Source organism: Ursus arctos, unplaced genomic scaffold, assembly GCF_023065955.2.
Source record: "Ursus arctos isolate Adak ecotype North America unplaced genomic scaffold, UrsArc2.0 scaffold_5, whole genome shotgun sequence".
Lineage (NCBI taxonomy): Eukaryota > Metazoa > Chordata > Mammalia > Carnivora > Ursidae > Ursus > Ursus arctos.
The window spans coordinates 3,569,518-3,595,954 of NW_026623067.1; the positions used below are offsets into that span (position 1 = coordinate 3,569,518).

The 26,437-nt window shown below is 37.2% G+C and overlaps 2 protein-coding genes across 2 annotated transcripts; both read left to right on the forward strand.

The window, feature by feature from the left end:
* Positions 1–2,046: 2,046 nt before the first annotated feature.
* Positions 2,047–2,976, forward strand: LOC113247496 (olfactory receptor 2G2-like). Its single transcript, XM_026488590.1, has one exon. The coding sequence runs from the start codon at positions 2,047–2,049 to the stop codon at positions 2,974–2,976; it is 930 nt and encodes a 309-aa protein (XP_026344375.1).
* Positions 2,977–15,943: 12,967 nt separating this feature from the next.
* LOC113247466 (olfactory receptor 2G2-like) lies at positions 15,944–16,888 on the forward strand. Its single transcript, XM_026488563.3, has one exon. The coding sequence runs from the start codon at positions 15,944–15,946 to the stop codon at positions 16,886–16,888; it is 945 nt and encodes a 314-aa protein (XP_026344348.3).
* The last annotated feature ends 9,549 nt before the right edge of the window (positions 16,889–26,437 follow it).

The following is a 26,437-nucleotide window of genomic DNA, read 5'->3' on the forward strand; positions in this document are numbered from 1 at the left end:
TGGGAACTATTTACCATCTCCACATCACAGACAGACAAACCAAAGCTCAGTGATATCTACTGATTTACTCAAGGGGCACAACCAAGAGATGGAAGACCAGGAATTAAACCTAAGCTTTTTCTGTCACCAAACTCCTTGAGTTTTCATCATGTTTTATAGACTTCCATCAACATGGGGAGTGGCAATGATTGCATGTGTATCTAAACACAATACATGTGGCTTCAGTTGTATTCTGGTGGAAGGACACTAGTTTTAAGTCCATTTTCATACCATAAAAGAAAAATTTTTAGAACTTGAACCGAGATGGCAAACTTGGTGGTATAAAGAAATATAGTCAGCAAAAATTTAAAAGCTCAATAGGATTGTTGAAACATAACTTCAGAGTGAAGACTTAGGAACTTAATGAACTTAATGAACTCTTTTCAATGGTATCTTCTTTTCAAGAGACTGGAGATCACAGTTATTAATTCACCATATTGTTCTTCAGACATGCAGAGTTTTGACTGGGGGTAGTGCTTATATTAATTGAGCTTCCCTAATTATGGTTTTATGCAATTATCATAGTTGTATAAGATATATATGACTTACATGTTTATATAGAGTCTAAATTGTGGGGGCTGTCTAATGAGTACCTGCTATCCATGTGTTGCTTAAGTGAGACTCTGTGTCCAAGTCTTTATCCCAAGGAGAACGTCAAAATGATGGTCATCAATCCTGTTCTTGGATTCTGTAGAAATTATCAGTCTGATTCTTCCTGGCATCACCAAGTGACTTGGGACTGAATGGATGCAGGCTGTTCTTAATTACTCCATCCCCCTTTTTCATATGTAAAACTTCAATAATTTAACTTCTTCCTATTCATTCATCCGATATCCCATTGGTAGTTAAATCTTAATGATTGTCCCTTAACTCTCTGCAGCATTTCTTGCATTCTATTTACATCACCTTCATTCTCTCCCAAATTAGTTCACTGTTATATTGGCTGCCTACATAGTTTTGGACTAGAGTGTCTTCTTTTTAAAAATCTTCTAAATTGTTTCTTTTTTCTCCCAAGTTTTTATTTAAATTCTGGCTAGTTAACATACAGTGTGATATTAGTTTCAGGTTTAGGATTTAGTAATTCAACACTTTCATACAACACTCGGTGCTTATCATGAAAAGTGCACTCCTTAATGCCCATCACCTCTTTCACCCATCCCCTTGCCCACCTCCCCTCTAGCTACACCCCCCCACAAATCTGTATTGTGTAGCCTTATTTATCTTGAAAAGGACAATTCAAATCAAACAACAACCTTCCTAACAAGAACCTCTGCTATCCAAATTAGTGATGTTTATGGTCATTGAAAAGGTGACTCAAATTTACCTTGTCAGTATCATATTCTGGTATGTAGCATAGCCAGTATATGCAATAATCACACCTCAAATCGAGTTCCTTTCTTTTTGATGACACTCTATAGAGTACTCTCCATTTCTATACTCATTTCTTACCATCGTTCAATTCTATGGTCTTTGATTGCTCTCCTTCTCATTTTTTAAGAGCAAGACATAACCTAACCCTTGAACTTAATCTCAACCTTTCCTCTATAGATTCTTCTCCCTACTCTGCATTCTCATAACACACTGTTTACCCAAGTGATATCTTGTACATTCTGACATGTTTCATCATGTTCCTACCTAATTTATCCATCCATTTGATAGATTCTGAGAATGCATGTGGTGTTTGTAATTCCCATATTTCCTACACAGTTCCATTAACTTTATATTGAAAAAAAAGATATTGATGAAACAGTGGGGAAAACCTTATCTTTGATGCATTTTAACTTTTGTTTTGTCCTCAAGGTAGATGGAAAACCTATGATCAACACACTAGGTATGCCACTTCGTGGGATAATCAATGACATCGCACACAATATTCTCTTTATCTTTACCTACATCCAAAGTCCTATTTTCAACACTTAGATCTTAATTGTGAAGGAATTTACATAAAATCCCTGCAGTTTCTGTTTAATATGACTTTATCACTCTGGAGTTAATAACCAAAGAGTAATGTGGTGGACTAATGACAGCACACTCCCTGGGTTCATTTTGGTAGGCTTTTCTGACCGGCCTCAGTTAGAGCTGTTTCTCTTTGGGATAATATTGTTTTTTTACCTGATGACTCTCCTAGGCAATGCCACTATCATCCTAGTATCCCTCCTGGACTCTAAACTGCACACTCCCATGTACTTTTTTCTCTCCCATCTCTCCTTCCTGGACCTCTGTTTCACCAGCAGCATTATTCCTCAGCTTCTAGTCAACTTGGGTGGTTCAGATAAGTCCATCACATATGGTGGCTGTGTGGTTCAGCTCTATGTCTCTCTTGCCCTGGGATCCACAGAGTGTGTCCTCCTGGCTGTGATGTCCTATGATCGCTACATTGCCGTCTGCCGTCCTCTACATTATGCCTTTGCCATGCGCCCTGGACTCTGTCATATCCTGGCATCTGTGTCATGGCTCAGTGGGGTGGCCACCACCCTCATACAGTCCACTCTCACCCTGCAGCTGCCTTTCTGTGGGCATCGCCAAGTGGATCATTTTTTCTGTGAGGTCCCTATGCTCATCAAGTTGGCTTGTGTGGACACCACTTTCAACCAGGCAGAGCTCTTCGTGGCTAGTGTTTTATTCCTGGTGGTGCCTTTATCACTCATTCTGATCTCCTATTGGCACATTGCCCTAGCAGTTCTGAAGATCAAGTCAGCCATCGGTCGGCACAAAGCATTTGGGACTTGCTCCTCCCACCTGATGGTTGTCATAATCTTCTATGGAACCATCATCTTCATGTATCTGCAGCCAGCCAAGAGTAGGTCCAAGGACCAGGGAAAGTTTGTTTCCCTCTTTTACACCGTGGTGACCCCCATACTCAACCCCCTCATCTACACCCTGAGAAACAAGGAAGTGAAGGCATCACTGAAAAAAATTCTTGGGAGTACTTTTTGACTTAGTTAAACATGATTATCAAGAATTTTTTAGGAGGCAGTTATTACTACTGACTCGTTTAATGGACAATGATTCAAAAATTATTTGGTTATGTTCATAAACCTATAGTGGGTTTTGGTAGAAAAAATTCAGTAGTGCTTGAATTTTTGAGTTGGACAAACCTAAGTTTGAATGCCCATTTCACTACAAAAGAGCTGTGTGACCTGAACAATTTGTATAACCTTTATACCATCTATGAACTGGAATGTATAATATTGAACAACCAAAATTAAAATGAGATCAATCTCCTAAACATTTGACTTTTAATAAGGTTTATTAATAAAGCTTATTTTATTTAATAGCCACAAATGTAGACTAGATGGGTATTGTTATAATTTTATTTTGCAGAGATCGAGGTATTTTGACCATTTGCTCAAAACAGAAAGAGGAAATCCTAAACTTCAGTGGCATTACTCTTTCAATACATCATGGATTACTGGACCCTGAGGTTGTGGTCAAGTTTCCTTCACACACTGAGCTGATCTCTGTTGCTGCACTTTCCTCCCTGTTTGACAAGTTTCTGATTTTTTTTTGTATTTCTCTCCTTAGTAGGTTTTTGAGAATGGCAACTATGTTTTGACTTAATCACAATTTAAAGTAGAATGTATTTACGGGTGACTCCCAGATTTGTATTTCAACAAAGACATTTTCTATCTATATTCTCATGTTCAGATATGTATTTTACTTCTCTACCTGGGTGTATTAAAACAACTTCAAAATGAGCACATTATAACTAAGTTGAGAGCTCCCTGCCTTTGGCTCTTTCTCACTATTCTCAATATCACGAAGTGGAACATGCATCATCTTAATCCTGCCCTTTCTTTCACAAACTGTATGTAATCTACACACAATTCTGTGGATTTCACCATTTAATTATCTCTCTAGTTTACCCACTTCTTTCCATTTTAATTTCCTACTACGTGCCTACTGCTGAGATGGCTTCCTTAGTAGATGGAGAGATATTTATTTATTTAATCAATCACCTCTTCCATTATAGCCTCTATCTTACATTACTAGGTACACACAATTCTTAATGCACCGTGGAACTCATGCTTGTCTTATCTGCTTTAAGAAATGCATTTATTTGTCCAATAATTATTGAGGCATTGAAGGCACAGATGTGAAGGAAATAGTACCCATGCCTTTATAGAGTTTATATGTTAGTGGTCCAATTCAATTAATTGGTAGATTTTTACTATGTGACAGTATCTACTATCTAACAAAATTAGTCAATTTTGGGGGAGAAAGTCACTTTCAGCAAGTTGACTATAAAATCAAATCTGGGGGCGCCTGGGTGGCACAGCGGTTAAGCGTCTGCCTTCGGCTCAGGGCGTGATCCCGGCGTTATGGGATCGAGCCCCACATCAGGCTCCTCTGCTGTGAGCCTGCTTCTTCCTCTCCCACTCCCCCTGCTTGTGTTCCCTCTCTCGCTGGCTGTCTCTATCTCTGTCGAATAAATAAATAAAATCTTAAAAAAAATTAAAAAAATATATAAAATCAAATCTATCTCAATCAAGTTATAAGCCTAATGGCTATGTGTTTTTATTTTACTTGGATTTTTGGTACTAAAATAACCTTATCTAAACAGTAGTGCATCAACTTGAAGAAGGAGGAAAGAGTTTATATTGTTATTTGCTTAATTACAAATAAGTTAATATGTGTATAAGAAAGGAAAGTTTCCATGGGTGAATTTTAAAGAGGCTGACAGCTTGTAACAGAAGCCAAGTAGTCTTCAAATGGTACAATCCATTTTAGATGACAGAGAGGCCATTTTCTTTAAAATTATTAGAAGAGTCAGAGGATATATAGAATATAACAAGATATGGTTGGAAAGAGAATGTTTTCCTTTGTGCTGAGGAATGCACAAACGTCTCTGACTCCAAGTAAACTGGGGCTTAGTGGTCTAGTAAAACATATGGGAAATGAAAATAGAACTCTTAGGCAGAGTTTGGGAGTTGTTGATAAGCATGATCAGAGACTTAGATAACCCAGGAAAAATGGGAACTCTCCTATTCTGAAAAACAATACAGCAACAATTCATTTTTACTTCCACAGGACAATTAAAGTGTTATGAGAGTAGGAAAGATAAATAAGGATAGACGTATTAATTTTTCTGCTAAAAAATGTAAAAGAGCAGTTTACTATAGTGAGAATAGCAGAGTGCAATAATGTCTGGCATTTGGTGTCCCATTGGAACTCAGTCCAGAGACACCATGATATTGTGAGCCAATTACTCAAGGAATTTACTCTTGAGGTTATTTTTCTGAATTACTGTAATTTCTCTGAATTCTGTATGATTACTGAAAGATAGCATTTTTCTACCGCCTATTGCATTACAATGGGATAATCAGGATTAATTTAACTGGTGGTGTTTTGGAAACTATCAACAGAAGCTTCCAATGTCTTATTTAGTGAATCCTTACGTGATAGGGGGAAATTATGACCGCAGGGCTCTTGTGCATGGCCATGTCCCAGCATCCTCTCCTATGGACATTTTAATGAGCTACACATTTTCCATGGAGGGAAGATGGTAATTCTCTTACCCTTCTGGGGATGTGGTTAGGCCACAACAACAGGATTTTTTTTTCCTCTTTCCCAGCTTACGCCATTTCTTCATCGCAGAGGTAAGTCACTGGGGTTTCTAACTTCCAAGTACTTTTTCTTAGAAGTGTAGTCACTGAGGTTAGCTCACTTTCTTCTGACATGTTCCCAAGCAAGTCCTGACATATAGTCTAGAAACCATTTAATTTCCCTTATTTGGAACGAGCATTTCCATGTTGTACAACAAACTGCATGGACCAGGAGCACCAACTTTTGGAGATGTTGCAGAGAGATTCAGGCCCAGAGAGGTCGCTTTCTAGCCATTGTGTTACTTCATAAGCATAACTGAGGGTCAAGCTCCTCCTGTGCTCCCAGCTCTCAATGACTGGCTTCCACATCTCGCATACCTTTCCAGGCAGCGGAGAGAGGTTAAGTATCTCTCTGGGCCTACTGCTCTCTGGTTCGGTGCCAGTCAGTGACTGGCGTCTACAACAACCCGGACGCCTCTTTTTCTCAGAACCTTGCATGAGGTTCCTAGTTGGTCCTTTCTAGGACTTTAACCTGGGGACGCCTTTTTATTTCCTCTCAAGACACAGGCAGCTGAAGATACTGCAGAGTAACTGCAGTGACTCCTGAGGCCAGAACGAACGTTCTTGGCCTGAAATAGGTACATTTACGTTTATGGTCAGCTTGTATGTTTTATTGCACGTAGATCAAACTATAAAATTAAAGCAACTCAGAATTGTGAAGCCTGTGAATTTCAGACTAGTCTTTGCATGTTGTCTCGGACTATTCAAAACCAAACAGGAAATATCTCATAAAACTCTATTTATTTCATTCTCTCTCTCTCTTTTTTTCTAAGTTTTGTTTTGTTTTGTTTTGTTTTGTTTTGTTTTGTTTACACAGAGAGAGGCAGAGAGAGAGGGAACACAAGCAGGGGCAGTGTGAGAGGGAGAAGCTGGCTTCTCGCTGAGCAGGGAGCCCAATGCGGGGCTCAATCCCAGGACCCCTGGGATCATGCCCTGAGCTGAAGGCAGACGCTTAACCACTGAGCCACCCAGGTGCCCCCCGCTTCTCTTTTTTATACCCAATATCCCTTCTGCTCAAAGGCAGCAAAAACTGGGTTTAAATTGTTCATTCCTGAGCTTTCTATATTCTTCAAACTGAAAAAAAATCATCCCACCCAAATATTTTTGCCTGTGATACAGATTTGTGAGACATCTTACCAGGGTGTGAAGACAATCTCATTGAGTTAAAAGGGAATTAAGTGAGGATATACATTATTTGCTTAACCAATTGATCTTAATTATGACTACAAATAAATTCTCAAAAATTTGGATCCAAAAGGAGATTAGTATATGGCACACACGTCCACTTGCCCTCTTTGCTCCTTTGTCTACTTGCAGTCTCCTGATCTTCTCCGGGGCTACGTTTGATTCTGCAGACAATGAAGATGCTTGTATTTTACATCAGCATGCTCCCTCCTTTCATGGCACATCTCATAATTTTCTAATTTGTGAGAGAGCATTTGAACTCAATTTTTAAAAAGATTTTATTTATGTATGTATTTGTTTATTTTAGAGAGAGCAGGGGGAGGGGCAAAGAGAGAAGCAGACTGCCCGCTGAGTGGGGAGCCTGATGCCGGGTCAATCCCACGACCCCAAGCACACAACCTGAGCCCAAACCAAGAGCTGGTTGCTTAACCAACGGAGCCACCCAGGTGCCTCTGAGCTCAATTTTAAAAGTTGCTTTCGAATGAAACTTTTGTTGTTATTACAAAGTGCATCTGACATATTTGTGTTCTTTGGCCTAGAGTTATTCTATTTGGATGAGAAAGTTGTTTTTTAGTATGTTTAAAAGTAAGTTCCTATTTTTGTGTTTTGTTGTTGGATCTTAGAAGGAAAAAAAAAAGGAGACTACCAGAATAGAGTAGCGGGTTAAACGTTCACGGCAACATTTGTACACTGGAAAGTATTTAGAGGAGATTAATAATACGACGGCACTTTCAACTCATGCCCTACAATCACACTGTGAAATAACGGATGGCACACTATTCTCAAAGTGAAAATAATTTCACTTAGAGAAGGAGGTGCGACGCCAGAGTTCACAACGTTCGTTGATCCATGTAGTGTATCCAATAGGGTCAACCTAGAATAGCAGACTGGGAAAGTGACTCTAGAGCTGGAATCTGGAGACCAGGTTCTCAACAAGACCAGGAACAAGCTCCAAGTGGGTGTGAGCGGCTGTGGGGGTGTCCAGCACAAGCAGGGGCAGGGCTTTGTCAACGCTCATATGATAATCAGGCTGGACACTGTGTGATATGGAAACACCCAGATGCTTACTGTCCTTTAAGGTAGATAGGTGGGAGGTATACCCAAAATAGCATTGATTAGGATGATTTTGTGTTCTGAGGCTGGCATAGTCAGCGGTCTTTAAAGGTGGTGGGTGACTGTGGGGACACAGAAAGCATTATCTGCAAAGGTGTAGGGAACTCTGTCCCATGGGATGCTACCTGTTACTGTGGATAGGTTCTGGACAAACGGACTAGAAGTGCTCATGTTAAAAGGTCTTTTCCGTTGCCAAATGCAAAATTCAGCTTCATATGGTAGTTTAGGGCCCAGGCTATTGTGTGTGTTGACTGGCAAGGAAGACCAGTTTGCACAGAAAGGAGAAGCAGAAGCATGAGGGGCGTGGTCAGCGTCTGAGGGGACTGGAAGGGAAGTTTGGTTGGACTTTGAAAGACACTCCTTCGTTATTGGTAAAAGAAGCACCGATTAGCATGATTTATTCAGTCCCAAATAGACAGTCTCATTGTTTCCATCCTATCATTGTATATTCAAGGAAATGTGTCTTTGTTTACAGATATTTTCTGCTTTAATTAAGAAAACGATGATAGTGCTTTGTAATGCAGGTGTTTTACAGTTATGTAACAAAACATACAAATTGTTTACAATATTGCCTCTTAATTTGCTGTTTTATATGAAAATTATTAAATTATTAAGCTGTTTCCGAAATATTTTAAAAATTATCTTAATTTTGTGTTATCTTTAACATACTATTTTTAATACTTTTGGAGGATGTTATATTAATATTCATGATTACTTTTGTTTATTACGCTACATAAAATATTGTCTTTGTTTTTACTAGGTTTTATTTTCTGGCATTTTTCTAACATTTATATTAATTTTTTTCTCATTTTATCTTGTTTAAACGAAGTATTAAAAAGTATGCTTACATTTTAATATTCAGATTTTTAAAAAAATAATTCATTTAATAACCCCAATTGAAATTCTGGCATCCTCTTTCACCTAAATCTTTATTATTTATTTAAGTTTTACAGCAATGAACTAGAGAATATAATAACGAGAAAAATTTCTATTCTCCACATAATTGAGTTTTTCATTAAAGCTTAATACCTGGTCAAGGACACAAACCTTATTATATGACCAGTGTGTTGTATTTTATGTTACTTGGTGCCTGGGAATTTAATAGGCTATGTTTCATTGTGGATTAACAAGTTATAGTTAATTAGTTATAAAGTCACTGCGAGAATTCGTACTTTAGCTTCCATGTTAGCTTTCATAGTGTTAAGCTGCGAGTGTTTGATGTCAAAGTTCACTAACTTTGAAAATTTTGAGATGTGTACCAGCGTATGTAGGGACATATGACTATACAGAATTCCTCTAATTTAGGCAGATTCTTTATTTCTGCTTTTTCATTTTAGAGAAAAAATGCTCTTGATAAGAGAGTGATTGAAAAAGAGAGCACCGAAGCTTCTGTTTAAGTCATTTGTGTTAGCAATGTATACCTTCATGGTCTTTGCCATGCACTGTCATTCTCTTATTTTTCATTTTAATTTTTATTTAAATTAAATCTAGTGAACACATAGTGTATTATTAGTTTCACAGGTAGAATTCAGTGATTCATCACTTACATACAACACCCAGTGCTCATTACCAGTGCCCTCCTTAATGCCCATCACCCAATTACCCCATGCCCCCCCCCAGCAACCCTCAGTTTGTTTCCTAGAGTTAAGAGTCGCTTATGGTTTGCCCACCTCTCTGTTTTCATCTTATTTTATTTTTCCTTCCCTTCCCCTGTGTTCATTGGTTTTGTTCTTAGATTCCACCATTGAGTGAAAATCATATGGTATTTGTCATTCTCTGACTGACTTATTTCACTTAACATAATACCCTCTAGTCCCATCCACGTCATTGCAAAGGCAAGATTTCATTCTTTTTGATGGTTGAGTAATATCCACTTTATATATATATATATATATATATATATATATATATATATATATATATATATATCACATCTTCTTTATCCTTTCATCTGTTGAAGGACATCTGGGCTCTTTCCACAGTTTGTGGACATTTCTGCTATAAATATTGGGGTACAGGTGCCCCTTCAAGTCACTACATTTGTATCCTTTAGACAAGTACCTAGTAGTGCAATTAATGGGTCATAAGTAGTTCTGTTTTAACTTCTTGAGGAACTTCCACACTGTTTTCTAGAGTGGCTGCACCAGTTTGCATTCCACCAACAGTGTAAGAGGGTTCCCTTTTCTCTGCATCCTCTCCAACAGTTGTTTCCTGACTTAATTTTAGCCATTCTAACTGGTGTAAGGTGGTATCTCATTGTGGTTTTGATATGTATTTCCCTGATGCTGAGTGAGTGATGTGGAACATTTTTTCTTGTGTCTGTTGGCCATTTTTATGTCTTCTTTGGAGGAATGTCTGTTCATGTCTTTTGCCCATTTCTTGACTGGATTATTTGGTTTTTGGGTGTTGAGTTTGGTAAGTTCTTTATAGATCTTGGATATTAGTCCTTTATCTGTAGTGTCATTTGCACATATCTTCTCCCATTCCGTAGGCTGCCTTTTAGTTTTGTTGATTGTTTCCTTTGCTGTGCAGAAGCTTTTTATCCTGATGAAACCTGTTTTCTTTCTTCCACATCATTACAAATGGCAAGATTTCATTCTTTTTGATGGTTGAGTAATATCCCTGGATGCTATTTTAGTTAGATTTTTAGAACATGAGCTGGAGGAGTAAATCTTGGTCATTTAAAATTTGTGTTCTATCCTTCAGTCACTTGGTGGGCAAGTTCGAAAGACACCTGGAAAGTTCACAATGATATGGTCTTTTCTATCACTTGTTCCCTCTAATAAAAGTTATCTCAGCTCCAGAACCATGTTTAGTGCAACTTGGTGTTCAGCCCAGTGTCTCACATATGAATCTAGTTATTCTTCCCAGCTATGGAGCACATCTTCAGTGGGGTATTTTATTATTCATGGCCTGCTACATTTTACACCTTGTTTTTCCAAGTGAGTCATGTATAGGATGGCACTTAGAGAAGAGGGTCTCACTCTTTCTGTTCATGTGATTTTGTTAGTTTCAATATATTGGGCACATATACATGGAATATGTTATATAGGCTTACACATTCCATAGTTTTAGGACTGTTCCTGTTTAGAATATTCTCCTTTGACTCCCTGTTTAATGTGTTGAAGCTATAAGATTTGAAGTTATTGAAATAGTTATTGAAATATAGTTTTGAAAAGTTGTGGAAATACTGTATTCACTGCCAATATTTACATCTTAATAATGCTTTTATAGAACTAATTTAAAAACCCTCAAAGTTTAGTAATGTAAGATGTTCTTAATGAGTAATGAGGATTTTTAACTTGATCAGAAAAATTGCTATGATTAAAGGCGTCTGAGCTCAGTGTTATTTAGAAGTGGAATTAATTACTTTTTGTGAACTCTGCAACGCACCTTTGGAAGGTGACTGGACACTGCTGCTGTTCTCCGTGAGTCCACTTGTGGATATGTACAGTGAAATCTCTAAAGGTTCAGAATGACAGGGAGGGTAAACTGAGGCAGTGTTTGTTCACCATGTATATTGAAAGTGGTGATTACAGGGCTCACCAGTGAAAGGGATGGGGACATTTTGCAGGGCTCTGGCCTGAAGTGACAAAGAGAGAACTAAAAAATAATTAATTTTGCATAATATTTACTCATGAAAAAAATGAATTTGAAAAAGGAAGGATTTGCTTTTGTAATTGACATATATTTTCTTTAATAAGATATAAAATACATGAAGTTTCCTACTAGGAAAGAATGGGGCAAAAAGACAAAATAACGATGAGAATATTACAGGATGTTTCTATTTTGTAATTACAAGATTGAGGTGGAATTCATCAACACCAAGAGGGCTCTGTGTGGCCTGACTGCTACTTACCATGTTATAAGTCCCCTTATCAAATTAATGCTTTTAATACATGTTTATTTTAGTTTAGTTTAGCTTAATTTTATATTTTATGTCTTTATAAGTTTTATTTAAATTCTAGTTAACATATAGTATAATATGAGTTTCAGGAGTAGAATTTAGAGATATATCACTTACATACAACACCCAGTGCTCATCCCAACAAGTGCCTCCTTAATGCCCATCACCCATTTAGCCCATCCCCCCATCCACCTCCCATCCACCAACCCTCAGTTTGTTCTCTGTCATTAAGAGTCTCTTTTATGGTTTGCCTCCTTCTCTTTTCTTTCCCCCCCTCCCATATGTTCATCTGTTTTGTTTTTTATTTTTATTTTTTTAAAGATTTTATTTATTTATTTGACAGAGAGAGAAAGAGACAGCCAGAGAGAGAGGGAACACAGGCAGGGGGAGTGGGAGAGGAAGAAGCAGGCTCCCATTGGAGGATCCTGATGCGGGGCTCGATCCCAGGACTCTGGGATCATGCCCTGAGCCGAAGGCAGAGGCTTAACGACTGAGCCACCCAGGTGCTCCTGTTTTGTTTTTTAAATTTCACATAAGAGTGAACTCATATGATATTTGCCTTTCTCTGACTGACTTGTTTTGCTTAGCATAAGACACTCTAGCTCCATCCATGTCGTTGCAAATGGCAAAATTTCATTCTTTTTGATGGCTGAGTAATATTCCACTGTACATATATACCACATCTTCTTTATCCATTCATCAGTCCACAGACATTCGGGCTCTTTCCATAGTTTGGTTATTGTTAAAAATGCTGTTATAAATATCAGGGTGCATGTGTCCCTTCAAATCAGTATTTTTGTATCCTTTGGAAAAATAGTAGTGCAATTGCTGGGTTGTAGGGTAGCTCTATTTTTAACGTTTTGAGGAACCGCCATACTGTTTTCCAGAGTGGCTGCACCAGCCTGCATTCCCACCAACAGTGCAAGAGGGTTCCCCTTTCTCTGCATCTTTGACAACTCCTGTGGTTTCCTGTGTTGCTGATTTTGGCCATTCTGATATAGCCATGTTTAAATAGACGGCAGAATAGCATGTGTTTGAGGGAGCTCCAGTCTGGAGACCTGCTCATTCGTTCATTTGGTAATGATAACCATCATTACCTCTACTGTTGACTAGACATGTGTTAGTCTCTTTAAGGATAATGAAATAGGTATAAAATGGTGAATGTGATTTGGGTGAATTGCTGACTGATTTTTGAGAGGCTACTTTGTGCTGAACAATCCAAGGACTGGGTGCTACGAAATTATATTATATATGACCCAGGCCTCATGAATCTCAGAAGCTGTTGTGAGCAGATACATAGAGAAGCTGTTGTATATTACCTAGTCAAGTGAAAAAAAATAATCCATAAGCTAGTTTCCCATACAACTAAGGACAAAGGTTTTGGAGTGTAGTATTAAAGTATGATACTGAGAAAAGTTTCATTGGTAGCTGTGGTGTAAAAGAAGGCTGACCTTTTTATGATGAATCATAATTATTGGCCTGCTAAGTACTATTGTTTTATAAGTTGTATACAATGCCATCATTGGAAATAAAATATCCCCTTAATTAGTTGTTTCCGAAACAAGAGCCACATTTTGCATTCACACTTTGAGCTGATGACTAAAGTATACATGATTCCAGGAAAAAGAAATCTAAAACTATATGGATAGCATTTCATTTCCTAAAAATTAATTTCAGAGTCTGGAGTGTCCTGAGCCTCTGAAAAAAGGAGTAGGAAAGAAAAAGTAAGAGACAAACACACTGAGAAGGAAGAAGAAAGATCGTGCATAGAACGAGCTGAAGCAAGAACTAGACTGGAGTGTTTCCCTAATACACTTACTAATATGCGTGTGCCTTTGAGTGGGTCAACCCATTCTGAGCTCTCAGGACTTGATTTTTAAAGTAATGTCTTTAAAAAAAATTGTAATGACCATCACATCTGGTATATTTTTAAAAACATAAACTTATAACTAACTTCCACTATTTTTGGGTGATGAAAAAAAAGATTTTATTCCCTCTTGATTGAAAATTGCTTAAATAAAACCTTAAATAAAACCTTTTTTTCCTTCTATTGAAATTAATTGTGTTTTCTGTCTTTCCATAACTAGAAAGACACTAATATAAAGAGGTAAATTTGATGGGATGGAAATGATTGTCTAATTTATTTCCTACAACAGATAATATTGCTTCCCCCCACCACACACACACAGTTTTATTGAGGTATAAGTGATGCACAAAAATCTTTACATATTTGAAGCATACAGTTGATGAATCTGGACATATTTATGAACCATCACCATAATCAAGGTAATAAATTACCTGCAGAAGCTTCCTGCTTTACTTGTGTCTTCTGTGTGTGTGTGTGTGTGTGTGTGTGTGATAAGAATACTTAACATGATTTACCCACTTAACAAATTTTAATTGCATAATACAGTGTTGTTAGATTCAGGCAATATGTTGGACTGTCGTTTTCTAGAATTCATTCATTTGTATGACTGTAATTTTATAACCATTGAACAACTTCCTGTTTTCCTCACCTCCCATCCCCTGACCACCACACCATTTTATTTTTTGTTTCTGTAAGTTTAACTGTTTTATATACGTAGGAGGAGTATTTTTCCTTCCGTGTCTGGCGTATTTCACGTAGCATGATGCCCTCAAGGTCCATCGATGTTGCTGTGTATTGCAGGCTTTCTTTTTTAAGGCTGTATAACATTACATTAATATCAAATATTACATTAATTAAGGATGAGTAATAAACAGCATCTCCATTCACCTGTGGATGGACACTTAAGTCAGCTATTGTACATAATGCTGCAATGAACACAAAGATGAAGATATTTCTTTGAGATCCTGTTTTAAATTCTTTTGGATGTATACCAGAAATGGGATTGTTGGGTCATATGACCATTTTATTTTTGATTTTTTGAGGAATTTGTTTCTGTTTTTCATTATGTCTGTACCATTTCACATTCCCACCAACATCATATAAGGGTTCTAATTTCTCCACAACCTTGTCAACATTTCCTATCTTTTGTTTTGTGATAACATCGATATTTACAGGTGTGATTTGATATTATATTTTTTATTTGCATTATCTTGATGATTACTGATGCTGAGCACTTTTTCCTATACCTGTTAAACATCTGTATGTCTTGTTTGGAGAAATGCCCATTCAAGACTTTGCTTACTTTATTTTTAAATATTTTTTTATTATATTATGTTAGTCACCATACAGTACATCCCTGGTTTTTGATGTAAAGTTCCATGATTCATTAGTTGCGTATAACACCCAGTGCACCGTGCAATACGTGCCCTCCTTACTGTGATGGGTAGTAAGGAGGACTTTGCTTACTTTTTAATCAAGTTTTTTTTTTAATTTTGCTATTGTTTCATTTGAGATTCTATATATTTTGAATATTAACTCCTTATTGGATATTTGTTTTGCACATATTTTCTCCCATTTCCTAGATTTTTCCTTTCGTTGCCTGTGGTTTTGGTGTCATATCTATAAAATCATTGCCAAGACCAATGTCATAAAGCTTTTCCTTTATGTTTCTTCTAGGAGTTTTAGTTTTAGATCCTACATTTAAGTTTTCAATCCATTTTGAGTTGATTAATGGTGCAAATTTTGTAAGCTTGACATCCAACTTCATTCTTCTGCATGTGGATATTTAGCTTTCCCAGCACCATTTATTGAAAAGACTGTCTTTTCCCCACTATGTATTCCTGGTACCTTTGTTGAAGATCCATTGGCTGTATATAAATGGGTTATATCTGGGCCCTTTATTTTACTCCACTGATCTATATGACTACATTTACTCCAGTACCATGTGTTCTAATTATTGTAGCTTGATGATGATATTTTTGCATTTGTCTGCTCTGCTCTATCTTAGAAAGCATCAGAGAAGTAAGACATTAAGAGGATGTGTATTTATTTACAATACACATAGTAGGAAAAAAGATCTAAGTCACTTGAGGTAAGGACATAGGTTCTAAGAACTTAACATAGAATACTTCTGGGGGAGGTGATACCGTCTCATTTGACTCTATGTAATATGTCATCTTTCTCAGCTATAACAGCCTTTGGGAACACACTTTGCACACGGGGATGATGAGGAGTACCAATGAGAGCAAACTGACGGGTTTCATCCTCTGGGGTTTTTCTGATTACCCTCATTTACGGAAGGTTTTCTTTGTGATCATTTTGATCTTGTATTTATTAACCATTTTTGGGAATACCACCATCATTCTGGTATCTCGTCTGGAGTCCAAGCTTCATACACCAATGTATTTTTTCCTTTCTCATCTCTCCTTTTTGGATATCTGCTTTACCAGCAGTGTTATTCCTCAGCTCCTGGTAAACTTGTGGGATCCTATGAAGAACATCACCTACGGTGGCTGTGTGGTTCAGCTCTATGTCTCTCTTGCCCTGGGATCTACAGAGTGTGTCCTTCTAGCTGTGATGTCCTATGATCGCTACATCGCCATCTGCCGTCCCCTCCACTACACTGTCTTAGTGCATCCCCGTCTTTGCATGGCCCTGGCGTCTTTGGCATGGCTCAGTGGGGTGGTCACTACTCTAGTACAGTCCACTCTCACCCTGCAACTACCCTTCTGTGGGCATCATCAAGTGGATCATTTCATCTGTGAGGTCCCTGTGCTCATCAAGTTGGCTTGTGTGGACACCACTTTCAATGAGGCTGAGCTTTTTGTAGCTAGCATCATCTTCCTTATAGTACCTGTTTCCATCATCCTGGTTTCCTATGGCTACATAGCCCAAGCAGTTTTGGGGATTAAGTCAGCTTCTGGAAGAAAGAAAGCATTTGGGACTTGCTCCTCCCACCTGATGGTTGTCATAATCTTCTATGGAACCATCATCTTCATGTATCTGCAGCCAGCCAAGAGTAGGTCCAAGGACCAGGGGAAGTTTGTCTCCCTCTTTTACACCGTGGTGACCCCCATGCTCAACCCTCTTATCTATACTTTGAGAAATAAAGAGGTTAAGTGGGCACTAAAGAAAGTTCTAGGAAAGATTCTGGGAATAAATTTTACATGACTATTAAAAAAAATTTTTAAGCACTACTGTGATGAACATCTCTTTTGTGTGTGGTAAAAAACATAAAACTTTTTAATAAAAGCCTATTGGGTCATTTTCTCCCATTTTGTTTTTCTTAATTATTCATACAACATTCTGTAGTATACTATGGAATACATGTGTTTAGTCCCACCTTTGCCATTACCCCGTAGCAACATAAAGTCAATACTTTAGTCAATCTATTCTTCAGTATTTTTTCCCTCAAATATATCATATATGAAACTCCTCTTAAAGACTTTCCCATATTAAGAAAAAAAAAACCATAAAAATATTTGAGAAATGTTTTAAACTAGTCGTTTCTTTTTTCTTTATTTGTGAAAAATACATTTAGTCTCTCAGATTTCCTGTATCTCTAGATGCACTGGTGTCTTCCTTTTTTCCAAAGTTGTGCCTAAGATGGAAGAAATTTAGGCAAACTGTTACGAGGCAGAATTTTTATTTCCTCCTACACTGAATGTGATAGAGTGTGTAGAGGGGCACAATCCACATGCGGACAAAAGCCACACATTCAGGTAGAGGATAAAGTAGAAGGAACGAGCCTGGTTCTCTTACTTTGTCGTTGAACCAATAAACCAATTCTGACTGACGAACAATGAAATCTGATTCATAAGAAAAAGCTCATCTATAGAATATTCTATATATATAAACAAAACATTTACTATTGTTACTGTAACTCTACAATTCTATATATAAAAACATATTTTCTTATTTATTTATTTTTATTTTACATTTTTTTTAATTTTTATTTTTTTATAATTTTTATTTTAAAAACATATTTTCATAACTTGGAGATTTATATTTCAAATAAAAGTTTAGTCAAACTCATCTTGCTGTTTATGTTATAGCACTGACTTTTTTTTCCAAGACTTTACTCTAAATGGCCTTTGCTTTTAACATTTCTTTTCTGGATGTTATACACAACTAATCAATCACTGAACACTACGTCGAAAACTAATGATGTACTATATGCTGACTAATTGAATTTAAATTAAAAAAAATAAAATTAAAAAACACTTTTTCTGGAAAGGAGTAATTTTTGCATCTTGTTTGGAAATTTTTTTGTAAACACTCTATTTCACTGAGTTTTTTGTAAACACTATTTCACTGAATTGTAGCAAACATTGGTTGTATGGTTTTTGGTTTGCAAAAATGCTGTGCATTCAAATATGCTTCAAAATAAATGTATGAATTCAGTGAGATGAGGAAGAATTTTGTGGCAGAATCCTGCAGGTCAAATCTGATAATAATTGCAAATAAAGACTAAGAAGTCAGGGAATGAATTATCACTTCTACATAATTAGAATGGTAATGCTCTGCCTAGATTCTATCCGTGTGTGTGTGTGTGTGTGTGTGTGTGTGTGTGTTTATTTGAAGTATGATTAACATAGAGTGTTATGTTATTTTGGGTGTACAATATTCAGCAATTCTATAGATTATTCAGTGCTCATTAAGACAAGTGGACTCTTAATCTCCTTTATCTATTTCACCCACCATCCCACCCATCTTCCCTCTGGCAATTTCCAGTTTGTTGACTATATTTAAGAGTCTGGGTTGGTTTGTTTGTTTGTTTATCTCTTTTTTCTTTGTTTCTTCATTTGTTTTGTTTCTTAAATTCCACATATGTCCAAAATCAATGGTGTTTATCTTTCTCTGAGTGATTTATTTCACTTAGCATTATACCCTCTAAGTCCATGTATATAATTGTAAATGGAAAAATCTCATTTTATCTGTGACTGTATAATATTCCATCACACACACACAAACACACACATACATACACACCACATCTTTCTCCATTCACCTATCAAAGGAAACACAAGCTGCTTCTATATTGTGGTTATTGTAAACAATGCTGGATTGTAAACAGCATTGTAAACATTACTGGATCATATGGGAATTCTATTTTTTTAAAGATTTATTGATTGAAGGATGATTGATTGATTGATAGCACAAGTGGGGTGAGAGGCAGAAGGACAGGGAGAGAAAGAATCTTAAGAAGACAGCCCGCTGAGCCCAAAACCTGACTCACTCCAGAGCCCAACACAAGGCTCCATCTCAGGACCCTGAGATAGTGACCTGAGGCAAAATCAAGAATCAGACACTTAACTGACTGAGCCACCGAGGTGCCCCTCTATTTTTAATATTTTGAGAAACCTCTATACAGTCTTCCACAGTGGCTGCACCAACTTGCATCCCCACCAACAATGCAGGAGTGTTCCTTTTTCTCCTCATTCTCACCAACACTTGTTCTTTTGTATCCTTTTGATTTTAGCTATTCTGACAGGTATGAGGTGATACCTCACTGTAGTTTTCATTTGCATTTCCTTGATGATTACTGATGTTGGGCATCTTTTCATGTCTTTTGGCCATCTGTATGTCTTCTTTGAAAAATGTACATTCATGTTTCCTGCCCATTTCTTAACCAGATGATGATGATGATGATGATGACTGATGTTGAGTTGTATACATTCTTTATATATTTTGGGTACTAACACTTTATTGGTTATATTATTCGCAAATATCTTCTCCCATTTGGTAGGCTGCCTTTTTTTAATCCTTGTCATTAAGTATGATTTTATTTTATTTTTATTTTATCTATCTATATCTATCTATCTAGCATCTATCTAGTATCTATCTATCATCTACCTATCATCATCTATCTATCATCTATTATCTATCTATCTATCATCTATCATCATCTATCATCTCTCTATCTATCATCCATCTATCATCTATCAGAGAGAGAGCACAAACAGGGGGAGAGGCAGGCTAAGGGAGAAGCAGGCTCCCTGTTAGGGAGCCTGATGCAGGACTCGATTCCAGGACCCTGGGATCATGACCTGAGCTGAAGGCAGACACTGAACCAACTGAGCCACCCAGACATCCCGTGCCTTTTTGTTTCATTAATGGTTTCCTTCACTGTGCAAAAGTTTTTATTTTGATGAATATAGTTTAATTTTGGTTTTATTTCCCTTGCCTGAGGAGACATATCTAGAAAACTGTTTCTACAGCTGATGTCAAAGAAATTACTGCCTAATGTTCTCTTCTAGGAGTTTTATGGTTTCAGGTGTCATATTTAAGTCTCTAATACATTTTGAATTTATTTTTGTGTATGATGTAAAAAAGTGGTCCAGTTTCATTCTTCTGCACGTAGCTGTCCATTTTCCCCAACACGATTTGTTGAAAAGACTGTCTTTTCCCCATTGTATATTCTTGCATCCTTTGTTGCAGATTAATTGGCCACTTACATGTGGCTTTGTTTCTGGGCTGTCTCTTCTGTTCTATTGACCTGTGTGTCTATTTTTGTGCCAGTATCATCCTGTTTTGATTACTGTACCTTGACATCTGGGATGACAATACCTTCAATTTTCTCCTCTCCTCCTCCTCCTCCTCTTCCTCTTCTTCTTCTTCTTTCTTCTTCTTCTTCTTCTCCTTCTTCTTCTTCTTCTTCTTCTCCTCCTCCTTCTCCTTCTCCTTCTCCTTCTCCTTCTCCTTCTCCTTCTCCTTCTTCTTCTTCTTCTTCTTCTCCTTCTTCTTCTCCTTCTTCTCCTTCTTCTTCTTCTCCTTCTTCTTCTTCTCCTTCTTCTTCTTCTTCTTCTTCTTCTTCTTCTTCTTCTTCTTCTTCTTCTTCTTCTTCTTCTCCTTCTTCTCCTTCTTCTCCTTCTTCCTCTTCTTCTTTTTCAAGATTGCTTTGGCTATTTGAGGTCTTTTGTGGTTCCATACAAATTTCAGTTTAGTTCTAGATCTATAAACAATGTTTTTGGTATTTTAATAGGGATTGTATTCAATCTATAGGTTGCTTTAGGTAGTATGGACCTTTTAATAATATTGATTCTTCCTGTACATGAGCATGGAATATCTTTCCATTTGTTTGTGTCATCTTCAAATTCATCAATGTTTTATAGTTTTCTGAGTACAGGTTTTTCATCTGTTTGGTTAAGTTTATTCCTGGGTATTTTATTCTTTTTAGTCCAATTGTAATGGAATTGCTTTATTAATTTCTCTTTCTGCTACTTCATTATTAGTGTATATATGCAACACATTGTTGTATATTAATTTTGTATCCTGTGACTTTACTGAATTCCTTTACTTCTAAAATTTTATTGGTGGTCTTTAGGGTTTCCTACACATAGTGTCATGTCACATGCAAATAGTAAAAATTATACTTCTTCCTTACGAATGTGGATTTTTTTGTCTTTTACTTGCCTGATTGCTGTGGCTAGTCCTTCCACTACTAAGTTTGATAAAAGTAATAAGACCCAGTGCTCATCACAACATGTGCCTCCTTGATATCCATCATCTGCTTACCCCATCCTCCTACCCCCCTCCCCTCTGTAACCCTCAGTTTGTACACTAATGATGTACTATATGCTGGCAAACTGAACATAATAAAATAAATAAAAAAAATAAAAGTGGTGAGAGTGGACACTGGTGTTTTATTTTTTATTTCAAGTAATTTTTAAAAAAATTATTTAAATTCAATTTAATTTATATATATATACATATACATATATATATATATATATATATATATATATGTATATATATATATATACACACACATACTGTATTACTAGTTTCAGGGGTAGAATTTTTTAATTCATCAGTTGTGAATAACACCCAGTGCTCATTCCATCAAGTGCCCTCCTTGATGCTCATCACCCAGTTACCCCATTCCCCCCCCCCCCACATCCCCTCCAGCAACCCTCAGTTTGTTTCCTGAAGTTAAGAGTCTCTTATGGTTTGCCTCCCTCTCTATTTTCATCTTAATTTATTTTTCCTTCCCTTCCTTTATGTTCTTCTGTTTTGTTTCTTGAATGTCACATATGAATGAAATCATATGATATTTCAAGTTTTTATTTAAATTCTAGTGAGTTAGCATATATGGTAAAATTGGTTTCAGAAGTAGAATAGGATTTATCACTTACATATAACACCCAGTGCTCATCACATCAAGTGCCCTCCTTATTCCCCATCACCCATTTAGCCCACCCCCCACCCATCTCCCTCCAACAACCCTCAGTTTGTTCTGTATAGTTAAGAATCTTGGGATACCTGGGTGACTCAGTAGATTCAGTGTCTGCCTTTGGCTCAGGTTATGATCCCAGGGTCCTAGTATTGAGTCCTGCATTGGTCTCCTTGCTCAGCAAGGAGCTTGCTTCTTCCCCTGCCTAACATTCTCCCCCGCTTGTTCGTTCTCTATGACAAATAAATAAAATCTTAAAAAAAAAATCTCTTATGGCTTGCCTCTCTCTCTCTCTCTCTCTTTTTCTCCCTTCCCCTATGTTCGCGTTTTGTTTCTTAAATTCCATGTATGAGTGAAATCATATGGTAGTTGTGTTTTATTCTTAATCGTAGAGGCAAAGCCCTCAGTTTTTCACCATTGAGTATGAAATTGCTGTATGTTTTTCATAGACATCCTTTATTATGTTGAGTTATGTTCTGTCTAACCCTGCTTTGTGAAGAATTGTTATCATGAAAGGATGTTGCACTTTGCCAAATGCTTTTTTCTGCATCTATTGAAATGATCATGTGGTTTTTATCATGTCTCTTGCTAATTAACATTGATTGATTTGTGAATATTGAACCATGCTTGTATCCTACTTGAGTGTGGTGAACTATTTTTTGTAATGTATTGTTGGATTTGGTTTGCTAATATTTTGTTAAGGAATTTTGCATCTATGTTCATTAGTCTTTATTTGGTTTTGGTTTTAGGATAATGCTGGCTTAATAGAATGAATTTGAATTTCTTTCTTCTTTTACTTTTTGAAATAGTTTGAGAAGATAGGTATTATCTCTTTTTAAAATGTTTATTAGAATTCACATCTGAAGCCATCTGGTTCTGGACTTTTGTTTCTTGGGAGCTTTTTGATACGGATCCAACTTTATTACCAGTAATCAGTCTGTTCAAATTTTCTACTTCTTCTTGATTCAGTTTTGGAAAATTATATGGTTTTATATAAAGTTCTATATTAAGTTAAATGGTTTACCCAATTCTTATAGATTGTCCAATTTCTTGGCATATAATTTTTCCTAGTAGTGTCTTATAATCCATTGTGTTCTGTGATGTTAGGTGTTATTTTTCCTCCTTCACTTATGATTTTATTTACTTGAATTGTCTCTCTCATTTTTTTTTTTTTGTTGAGTTCGGCTTATCAAAATGTTTATGAATTTCATTGTTGCTTTCAAAAAATAAGATGCTGTTGTCCACAATAGCCAAAGTGTGGAAGGAACCGAGATGCCCTTCAACAGATGACTGGATTAAGAAGTTGTGGTCCATATATACAATGGAATATTACTCAGCCATCAGAAAGAACGAGTTCTCAACATTTGCTGCAACATGGACAGCACTGGAGGAGATAATGCTAAGTGAAATAAGTCAAGCAGAGAAAGACAATTATCATATGGTTTCTCTCATCTATGGAGCATAAGAACTAGGAAGATCAGTAGGGGAAGAAAGGGATAAAGAAAGGGGGGTAATCAGAAGGGGGAATGAAACATGAGAGACTATGGACTCTGAGAAACAAACTGAGGGCCTCAGAGGGGAGGGGGGTGGGGGAATGGGATAGACTGTTGACGGGTAGTAAGGAGGGCACGTATTGCATGGTGTACTGGGTGTTATACGCAACTAATGAATCATCAAGCCTTACATCGGAAACCGGGGGTTGTACTGTATGGTGACTAACATAATATAATAAAAAAACATTAAAATAAAAAAATGAAAAAAAAATAAGATGCTGATTTCATTGACCTGTCTTATTGTGATTTTAGTTTCTATTTCATTTATTTCTGCTCTAAACTTTATTTCCTTCCTTCTACTAGTTTGGGGCTTTTATTCATACCACTGTTAGATATAAACTTAGGTTGTTTATTTGAGATTTTTCTTATTACTTGAGGTAGGTCTATATTACTCTAACCTTCCCTCTGAGAACAGGTTTTGCTGCATCTCAACGATTTTGGACTGTTATGTCTTTATTTTCATTTGCACCATGCACTTTTTGATTTCCTGCTTAATTTCTTGGTTGACCCATTCATTGTTTAGTAGCATTTATTTAGCCTCTTGTATTTGTGTTTTTTCCAGACTTTTTCCTTGTGATTTATTTCTAGTTTTATAGCATTGTGGTTGGAAAAGATGCATAATACAGCCACACACTTCCAGGAGCTGTTGCATGTTTTGCCCACTCTTGCACCCTAGCAGTCATAACACACCAGGCCCAGACATGCACCCCCAGCCACCATTGCACAGGGCCCAGCTGCACATAGCCTCCCAACCCCTGCACTCTGCATAAAACCCCCAGTCACTGCAGTATTTTGAGGGATAAGGCATAAGATTACTGTCTCAGCACATATTTTGCTAATACTGTACTCCACTCCCAAGTTTCCTGGTGGGTGTGCCACCTCAGAGCTGGTCTGCTTGTATCCCATTAACAGCACAGAGAGCAAGTATGACCCGCAAGAGGCAAAGAGTCAGTGCAAACAACTGCACTGAAAGGAAAAGGGACTCAGACACAACAGCAGGGCATAAGCAACACACAGCTTACTCTCCTGAAGTGCCAGGTTCTGGTGAACAGGGGACATTGCATTGCAGGACACTCCAGCACCTCTTCTTCATACAGTGACTGCTTTCAATAGCAGAAGACACAGGTGACTTTCTTAACACAAAGAAACAGATACAGAGAGGGGGAGAGATAGAGAGATAGAGAAATTTATTCCAAATGAAAGATCAGGACACACAAAAGCAGTAAAAATGAATATTTCTATAAAATATCAGTCAAGAAACTCACAAGAAAAGGGGGTGCCTGGGTGGCTCAGTCAATTAAGTGTCTGCCTTCAGCTCAGGTCATGATACTTGGGTCCTGGGATTGAGCCCTGTATTGGGCTCCCTGCTCAGTTGGGAATCTGCTTTTCCCTCTCCTCCTACCCATCCCCCTGCTCATGTACTCTCTAAAAAAAAAATCTTTTTAAAAAAGGAAACTCACAAGAAAAGGATATAAAATATAGTAACATATTCTTAAAACCTGGGAGAGAGGAGAAAAGAATGGGTCCATACTTAATGACCATCAAGTTAATACAGATAGCTATATGAAGAAAAGGTTATATACAAACCTAATGCTATCCATACATCCAAAAAAAAAAAAAAAAAAACCAACCAAACAAACCCAAAACACTAATCAATATGCAAAGAATAAAATGAAATAAATCCAAATATATTACTAAAGAAATTCAACAAATCATGAAAGAGATAAAGACAAGAAAGAATCAGAGAAAATCTTCAGAAAAAACACAAAACAGATAATAAATTGGCAATAAATACATACTTAACAATATTATTTTGAACATAAATAAACTAAATTCTCCAATCAAAAGATATAGGGTGACAGAATGTATTAAAAAACAAGACCCATCAACATGCAGTCCACAAGAGACCCATTTTAGACCTAAAGATTTTAGATCTGCAGATTGAAAGCGTGGGGATGGAGAAATGTTTGTCACAAAAATGGATGTCAAAAGAAAACTGGAGTACTAAAACGCATTTTATTTATTTATTTTTTAAAGATTTTATTTATTTATTTGACAGAGACAGAGACAGCCAGCGAGAGAGGGAACACAAGCAGGGGGAGTGGGAGAGGAAGAAGCAGGCTCACAGCAGAAGAGCCCGGTGTGGGGCTCGATCCCAGAACACCGGGATCATGCCCTGAGGCGAAGGCAGATGCTTAACCGCTGTGCCACCCAGGCGCCCCCTAAAACGCATTTTAGACAAAATAGACTTTAAAACAAAGACTATACAGAGCAGTGCCAACACTCACTGCCTAACTTGCTTATAGCAAGTCCCACACCACTGTCCTCTGGTGGGCCTGCCTTTCTCAGTCAAGCTTGCCTCAGTCCCAGTGCCATAGGCCCCTTCCCCAGAAGACCAGCAGAAACCCCTATGCACACCATGTCTCCCAAACAGAGAGCTCTGAAAGGCTTCAGTTCTAGTGTAAGAAGCATCAGGTCTCATTTACAAAGCAGACCAGAGAACACCTTGCTGAAACTTGCCACAGTCTTACCAAGGATCAAACACTGCTCACCACAGTCAAGGACAGCCTCTGCACACAACAGGCCTGAAGGATAAAGCAGTCAAAACGCAACAGCAGACTGCTCTCAGCACACACCAGAGACACGCTCTGAAGTCAGGCCCTGGACACTATATGACTTCTTCATAAGGCCATTTCTTTCAGTAGCAGGAAACATAATGGGCTTTTCTAACATGGAGAAGAAGCCAGAGACTTAGACAAAATGGCAAGTTGGAAGAATTCATTCCAAATAAAAAAAACAAGGTGAAGACATGACCAGAGATTTAAAAGACACAAATATAAGTAAATGCCTGATGGAGAATTTAAAGCAACAATTATAAGGACACTTTCTTGAAAAAAGAATGGGAGACTTCAGGGAAACCATTACCACAGAGATAAAAGAATTATAAATGAGTCACTCAGAAACAAAGAATGCAATAACTGAGATTGGAAA

What these genes read in the sequence shown, in the direction of transcription:
- LOC113247466 (XM_026488563.3), top strand. Translation starts at nt 15,944, where the DNA reads ATGAGGAGTACCAATGAGAGCAAACTGACGGGTTTCATCCTCTGGGGT.
- LOC113247496 (XM_026488590.1), top strand. Translation starts at nt 2,047, where the DNA reads ATGTGGTGGACTAATGACAGCACACTCCCTGGGTTCATTTTGGTAGGC.